This window comes from Cynocephalus volans, chromosome 9, assembly GCF_027409185.1.
Source record: "Cynocephalus volans isolate mCynVol1 chromosome 9, mCynVol1.pri, whole genome shotgun sequence".
In the NCBI taxonomy this organism is placed as follows: Eukaryota; Metazoa; Chordata; class Mammalia; order Dermoptera; family Cynocephalidae; genus Cynocephalus; species Cynocephalus volans.
This window is the reverse complement of record NC_084468.1, coordinates 68,746,265-68,754,241: the sequence shown is the minus strand read 5'-3', so window position 1 is coordinate 68,754,241 and position 7,977 is coordinate 68,746,265. Positions and strand designations below refer to the sequence as shown.

The following is a 7,977-nucleotide window of genomic DNA, read 5'->3' as shown; positions in this document are numbered from 1 at the left end:
CCTGTCACAAGTGTCCTCCTTGAGAAATAGGGAGGACTGGCAGAATGTGAAGGAAAGAGGAGAAAAAGTAGAAAACTACCAATGACAGCTAAACTAGTGTAGGAAATGTTTCAAGAGCATTTACAGAGTGACTATGGAGATGCCCACAGATTAAGTGCATACTACCCTAAGACCTAAAGGATCAGCATTTCCTTTTATGCCTAATGGTTGCTGGGCATACGACATACACCTACACATGTATAGTACATTTAACTAAGAACTGTTGTCAGCAGATGAAGAGTACAGAGGGACTTTTCATTAAGGGAATGTTGGAGAGAGGAGGAAAGATGTCAGGTTTTTCTGTATTATAATGTTTCAGGACTAGTTTTGTCCAGAGGCTGTGTAGCTGTCGAAGCCGTTAGAAGAAAAGCAACGCCCTGCAGTACATAGACTACCTTCAAACCACAGACATTTCACCCTGGTATCTAGAGAAACTCTCTGCAGGGTCTCTTAATAGGTAATGACAGAATGCTACAGGGTTCTAGAATACAGGATACTCTTCCATGTAGTGTAGGCATCACTAGTAGAACCTAAAATGGGCTTTCATCTGGTCTCCCAGATCCAGGCCTGAAAGTTACTTGTGTCTGGCCTTTTGTAAAGGTGCTAATTTATCCTGCTGCTGAAAAGACTGCTAGCATCCTAGTGACAGGTTAGCTGCATGGCCAGCATCTTTTTCTGAATGATTTGTCTTTGATCAAAACAACAACACAACAACACTTTTCAGTTAAAGATTTTCCAAGTGACAATCAAAACATTTTCTCACTTTTAGGCTCAAAATTGGCTGATTGCAAATGGGACAAGCTTTATCATTTTTCTCTTCTGCTATTTCTTCCCTTCTTTTCAGAGATTCAATGAACATAAATGGTATCTACTCAATGTATAGCCCTTAGCCACACACACCACACACACAAAAATTAAAAACTTTCCAAATAGTTGCTTTGAAGAAAATAGTCATTTATTGTCAAAGCATCCAACATACCCAGATAAACTATAAAGTTTAATAAATCTTTCCAGGGATAAAAGAAACACATAACTATTCAGACTCCATTTCACTGGCACAAAATTACACTTTGTATTAAAAGGAAATACATATTTACATAATTGATGACATTCTTCATTGAAGTCCATAATCATTTCATGATACATGCACTTCCCCCTGGAATCTTAAATTGAATGAAGACTCCCCTTTTTATTCGTTTTGTTTATTTTTGTAAGAACACAAACTGTCCTCAAGAAATGCAGAAAGCATCTCACCCTCCTCATTTACTTTATATCTAAAATAAATTTTGCCCTTACATTTAATTATTATGTCTAAACCTTAAGTGCTTAATAATTTAAGTAGAAACGTATGACAAATGCATCAATATGTTGCAATATATGACATTTTTAAAAATGTACCTTTGTTTTTGGGAAAGTGAAAATGCGTGCATTCAAAAGAAAACCCCCTCAAACAACCCGCCCAATCAAAAATCCACCATCCTGTCTCGTGTGTGCGTGCGTGCGTGTGTGTGTGTGTGTGTGTGTGTGTGTGTGTGTGTGTTTAATTTTGTGGGTGAGTGCGTATGTATTTCTGGGTGCAGTATTGCAGTGCGCAAACTGGTGGGGGATGTCCTCGAGTGTTTGTTCCTGCAGGTGGCTTGACTGTGCGTGCGCGAGCGTGGAAAGCCGGGGTCCTTTCAGCGTCAATTATGCGAGGTCATGTGCCTGGAGAGGTGGTGGCGCTCCCTGAAGGACTCGTTGCAAATGGGGCACTTGAGTTTCTCCTCCCGCCGTCGCTTCACCAAGGGCTCCATTGCATACTCCTTTTTGTGATGCGACCTCATGTGGTACACGAGGTCGGAGGTCATGCGGAAGGAGGCGTTGCACTTGGCGCACCAGTTCTGCGCCGGCAGACACAGCGAGGTGAAGGAGGGCGGCAGCAGCGTGAGCGCCGATGGCAGCTGCAGCTGCAGGGGCCCCGCGGCCGCCGCCGCCGCTGCGGCCGCCGCCGAGCTCTTGGGCCAGAAGGCGGTGGCGTAGAGGAAGGGGCTCTGCTTGGGCAGGCCGCTGCCGCCGCTGGGCAGGGCCCCGCAACCCCCGTTCAAGTCCGCGGTCCCCTGGAGCTTCACGGCCAGAGGGTCGGCCGCGGCGGGGTAGAGTCTGTTGGGACCCACGCCGTCGCCGGGGTGGCAGGGCTCGAGCGCGCCGAGCTTCTGGCCCAGCACCAGCGGGGACAGCTGTGAGAAGGAGCGCGCCGGCTGTGAGAAGGCGCTTTTCCGCTCGTCCGACGCGGCACCCTGACCACCGCCCGCGCCGCCCGCCGTCGCCGCGCCCGCGCCGCCCGCTGCGCCGTTGCCGCCCGCGCCGCCCAGCTGCGGCACCGAGGTGAAGGCGCTGCCCCGCGCGGGGCTGCCACTCTCCAGCCGGCCGGGCAGCGGGCCGCCGCCGGGCCGCGGGGCCAGCAGTTTGTCGGCTCCCGCGGGCGAGGCAGCCGCGGGCGTGGAGGAGCCGCCGCCGCCCGCATCCTGGTCCTCGGTGGCGGCGCCCCCGCCGTCGGCAGTCGCTTCCTCCTGCAGGCCGGCCGCGCGGGCCGCCTTCTTCACCTCCACGAAGGCGCTGCGCTTCGCCTCTCCAGTCTCGGGGCTGGGCGGCGCGAAGAGGCGGCCGTTCTCTTCCAGGCTGTAGTAGCTGCCCGAGGCGCGGTACTGCTGCGGCGTGCACACCAGATCCTCCTTGGAGGCCGGCAGGGGCCGCTCAGCGAAGCGGCCTCGGCCCCCCAGCAGCCCTGGGCCGCCGCCGCCCTCCGCCGCCTCCTCCGGGAATTTCCTCTTCCCTCTGCCGCCGCCGGTGGCGATGCCTTCGGGACTCAGTTCCGCCTCCTGGTGGCCGCCGCCGCTGCTGAGGCTCTGGGCTGGGGAACAGCTGCTGCCTCCCCGGGAGTTTTCCAGCTCGCGGGCCAGGTTGTGAAAGTCCGTGGATGGCTTCGCGCTGCTGCCGCCGGCGGCGACGGGTGGGTTGTTGCTCTCGGGGGAGGCGGCCGGGTAGTGGTGGATGGGGCCGGCTTTGCAGAACTTGGGGCCCAGGCCCAAGGGCACCTCCTGATGCTGCTGCTGCTGCGGCTGCTGGTCTTTGCCGCCGCCGCCCCCGTGGTCTTTGGTGCCCACGCCGCCGCCTTGCTCGTCTTGGGGACTGAGATCAGCGCTGTGAAGTCTCTTGGGGCAGCGGAAACGCAGATGCGCCACATAGGGGAACTCAAACTGGAAACGCTGGCTGCATTCCAGGCATGTGTAAGGGGACGACCCTGCTTAGTGAGCAAACACCATACACACACACGCACACACACCACATGATTACTCAGCATCGCCCCAGGCCGGTTTGCCACCATCCCCTTCACAAATTCTCAGGGCCTGAGTGCCCGAGAAAAGAATATATTGTTCCACCTGATCTAACTTTCCCTCCTGATTTGGAGGGAATACAGTAATAAAGACAAGTGCCCACTGATTTATCCTCACCTATCTGTCCCAGCTTCATTCCAACTACATCTCAGAAGCTTCCTATGAGGCACCCAAAAGGAAGAAAGGCGCGCCAAGGCGCCGGGTGAGCCCCCGCCACTCTCTGCATCCCTTCCCAGCTAGTGAAGGGCCCACACGCAGGTCGCGAGCCAACCTACCATTCATTTTGTTGTGGGATCTAGAGGGGCAGAGCAAGAGTAACTCAGTCAGTTCTTTCCCGTACCAAACTAGTAACTCCTCGTCTTTGGCGATCCTGCGGAGAGAGCGGTAAAAGAGCTGTCCGTTTTTGATATAGGCTTCGAGGTTCTGCTCTTCTTTATCTCTGGCTGATTGGACCAACCGAAGCCACATGAGACCTTCTGAGGAGCCATTTGCCGCTGAGGTGTCTACCTATAGTTTAAAATAGAAGAAGGAAGGGGAGAGGGAGATCTATGTGAGAGAGTGAACCAGAGGAACCAGGACCATTTCCTCTATGTTAGTCTTTTCCAAAGAGTTATCTGAAATCAAGCTTCCAAAAACTTGATCCAAGTTGGGACGCAGCCTCATGTTTGTAAACAGCAGGCAAGATAACCATCCTTTGAAATTTTACATCAATCAGACATTATTTAAGTCATCGTTTTAATATAATGGTTGAACACCAAATGAGGAAATTTCTTCTTACAGATTAAATTAGTTTTAACCCCTTGGGAATTTACTTCTAAATTATCCCACATTATAAAAATATAGGGAATTTTGTTTATTTCGGAAGTAAAAAGCAAGCTTAGATCTCAGAAACTATTCTGTGGAACCCATCTTCCTAACTTTGGCTTACACAATTAATAGCTTTTCTTGGTGAAGAAAGAATAGCAAGTGAGAAGCCTTTTATCTCCAAACTCAAACATATGGATTTAATGTTTTACTGTCAAAATCATCAGCATGTTTGTTTAAATACAAACTCTGGGCACTAGCTGATGTTACCAAACAAACTAATATTTAGGGGATAAGGATGCCTCCTAGGTTGGAAGGCAAATGTACCCAGTACTTGTCAAAGTACTTACAGAGAGAACTTAGTATGCAAATAGTCTCAGCCCCAGTGAAATCTCCCAAAGAGTTTAGGAAGTCATATTCATCACTAGGATAATCCAGAACTGAGGCACTGATTTTGACATTTCTGGCATTCCAAATCAAATTTTGTCATTTATTCAGGAAAACCAGTTGACAATAATTTGAGTTTAATTTTCCTTTTCTAATTTTTGGTGTGCAAAACAGGATTGTTTGATTTATTGCATTTTCTATATTCAAAACCTGTCTTCACTTGTCATTAGAATGATTCTTAGTCCATTTTCAACAGGATATTACCCTCATATGCCTACACAGCACCAGCCAAAACTTACCCGGAAGATGTAAGGTACTGTTCTCTTGTCAGTAGACTTGAGAGCTATGAAAGCTATGCTGTCATACAGGGAAGTATGGCTCAGGACACAGGGACCAAATATAGCATTCTCAGGAATGTCACAGGTGGTGTAAACACTGGTAAAAATATCTGTCAGACATTGTTGGACAGCCTTGGCATCTCCATCCCAGATGCCTCGCTGGATGCCCGAATCTTCCATCACTGGAGACAGACACACAGGACAAGGAAGCAAGTTACATTACTGCCTTTACTGCTGTGAACCCAGGCAGAACATTTCAACTACTGGACAGACTGTTCTTGAACTTGCCTGATTTTTACATAGCTCTTATTTCAAAAATAAAGCAGACTGGTGTATTTTAAAGATGCCAACTAAGAAAGAAGTACTTTTTTTTTTTTTCCCTAAAAGAAAATAATAATAGGAATAGTGGGAGCTGACTGGGTGAAAGAAAAGAAAGGGCTAGGAAAGATTACATTACTTTGGATTACCTTGGTTTTGGATGGGGTAGGCTTTTGGGGTGAAGGTGGGAAGACAATAATGCCATATTTTTTAAAAAATCAGACTTTTCTATAAGAAACTTCTAACCCTTGGGAGAAAGCGCTTCTCCTGCTCTGTATTGAACTGGGTGCCTGGGAGCTGATTTTTTTTTTTTTTTTTTTTTCCTTCCAAAGAGGGGAGTAGCGTTAGTGAGCAGGCGGAGACAGTGGAGCATGGCGAATGGATTTCAAGTGGAGTGTCAGGGCCACTAATTCCGTGTCAGCTAACCTTTCTCTGCAGCCTACAAGAAGGGATGTATGTATGCTCATTACCATAATCCAACACTGTCCCTCTGAGGCTTTAATTAAAAGCAGCAAGCAGAGGTAATTATTTTTTTTCTCGACATGCTTATTTATGGATGAAGGTGCATCCCAGTTACCTTGTTATACAAGGGGGTGGATTGAGTTGCATGTGGCTTATGTAGTGAACAGGTACAGGGCAAGCCTGAAGTGTCCCCTGTCTGAAATACCAAGTGTAATGACTGATGAATTCTCGCTCCCCTATATATGACCCTGTTTGAGCAAGAGGGGGCAGCCCTGCTTGAGTAGTCCTCAGTGGGCCCTCCAGCTGTTTAATCCACAGCAATTTAGAAAGTAATGCCCCAATGGAGGGATCTCTATTAAGCTGTCATAAAGGGACTGTTCCCTTCCTCTGCCACTGGACACCCCCTACATGACATCGTTTGAGAAAACAAAACAGGTATTTAAAATTTTAAACAAGCTTTGAACTAGCTATATTATTTACTCTTTCTAACTGATGAAAAAACTTATCCAAGTTGGTTTTTCCCTAGTAATGTTACCACTGTCAGTAAATGTATGTTTTGTGTAATTTAAGTAGCAGGGAAAAGTAGAACTAATTCTTTTCTGCAAAGCTGTTCATCATGGAATAATATTAGCAACATCCATTTTTATCTTAACGTCTACTAGCCAATTAATCTTACAAATTTGATTATAAGGTAATGCTTTTTCTTTTTCTTTCTTTCTTTTTTTCTTTTCTTTTTTTTTCTTTATGGCCAACAGCCTGAAACTTTGGTCAGCCTCTTTTTTTCATTCATTCTCCTGGATCCCCCAAATGTCAAGTGTTGGGCTGTAACTGCCAGACAGCAGAAATAAGGAAAAATATCCATAAAGTAGAAACTTTATTATGCTATACTATCTATCCCTAGGCATTTTTATCTCCCACAGTAGTCTTTATCATTTCCAATTGCAAATTAAGATACATTTTAAAACAAAACAAAACAAAAAACAAACAAACAAAAAAACCAAAAAAACAAAAACCCAGAACCACTCATCTCCTTTTCAAGGGAATCCTATTCTCCTCTTTTCAATTTCTTCCAATTCAGTGTTTTATGCCCAATTTTTCTCTTCCTTTTAAAAGTCTCTTTCACACAAGCGTTTCATTGTGCCGGGAGGTCGCCCCGTCACTTCGGGCAACAACAGCAGGGACGCAGTCATTAAAATGCAGTTCTACCTAACAATACGGTGAAAAGGTCCTCGCTACGCCGCGCTAATAGCGGTCTGCGTCGCCGCGGCGGCCGCCACGAGCCTCAAGCCGGTCACAATAACCGCCGGGCAAGAGCCCGGGCTCGCCTGCCCGTGCGCGGTCGTCTTTGCCACCCAGCCTTTCACTGCTCTGCGTCTTGCTCTAGGCCCGGGTTCTCATCTGCCCGGGGGATCCTCCCCAGAGCCGACGGAGCTCGCTGAAAGCCCGTCGCTGCTGCCGGCTGCCGGCCGCTCGCCCTCCCCTCTAGGCAGGCATTGTCTGGCGGCCGCGCGCTCCCTGGTCCCCAGCTTCTCTGGCAAAGTGTTCCTCTCCCGCTCCTCCCTTTGTATGATCTTATTGGCAGTGCAGATCCCCCCAACAATTATTTTCTCCTCTCTAATGGATAATGAGGAGATGAAGACAAAATTTTCCACGCTTCCCCCCAAACCTGCCTTCCTCCCATCCCCCTCCCATATCAATGCAAATAGACTTACCAAGAATAAGGTCACGATTGAGTCGCCCAAATAAGGCCACCTGGAACTGGGAAGATGCAATTGAGTGTTTCTTTTTGCCTATTGTATCAGTGGCAGTGTATTTCCATGTCAAGAGGTGTTGGTGTAGCTGTTTGCAGGCTCTGCCTAAAGAGAGGAAAGAGATGTAAAGATGGGTAGAGACAGATGAGCAGAGAGTGAGAGAGAGAGAGAGAGAGAGAGAGAGAGAGAAACGGAGAGAGAGAGAAACGGAGAGAGAGAGAGAGAGAGAAACGGAGAGAGAGAGAGAGAGAGAAACGGAGAGAGAGAGAGAGAGAAACGGAGAGAGAGAGAGAGAGAGAGAAACGGAGAGAGAGAGAGAAACGGAGAGAGTTGTACAGATGGACCCGATGCAGTGACTGACTGGCACGCAGACACACACTTTTTGTTTGCTGCACATAATCTGCCCAATGACGCGTGACAGCCCACGTCCCCTCCCTTTAACTCTTTGCTGGGCTGGGCGCTCCCCGCGGCGCCGCCTGCCTTTCAGCCTTCTCCCTGGCCTGC

The 7,977-nt window shown here is 48.3% G+C and overlaps 1 protein-coding gene across 1 annotated transcript; it reads right to left on the bottom strand.

Annotated features, from left to right (window-relative positions):
* Positions 1–1,721: 1,721 nt before the first annotated feature.
* Positions 1,722–5,122, bottom strand: PRDM8 (PR/SET domain 8). Its single transcript, XM_063107249.1, has 3 exons — positions 4,904–5,122; positions 3,689–3,920; positions 1,722–3,319 (listed from the first exon to the last, which is right to left on the bottom strand). The coding sequence occupies exons 1-3, from the start codon at positions 5,120–5,122 to the stop codon at positions 1,722–1,724; spliced, it is 2,049 nt and encodes a 682-aa protein (XP_062963319.1).
* Positions 5,123–7,977: the final 2,855 nt, after the last annotated feature.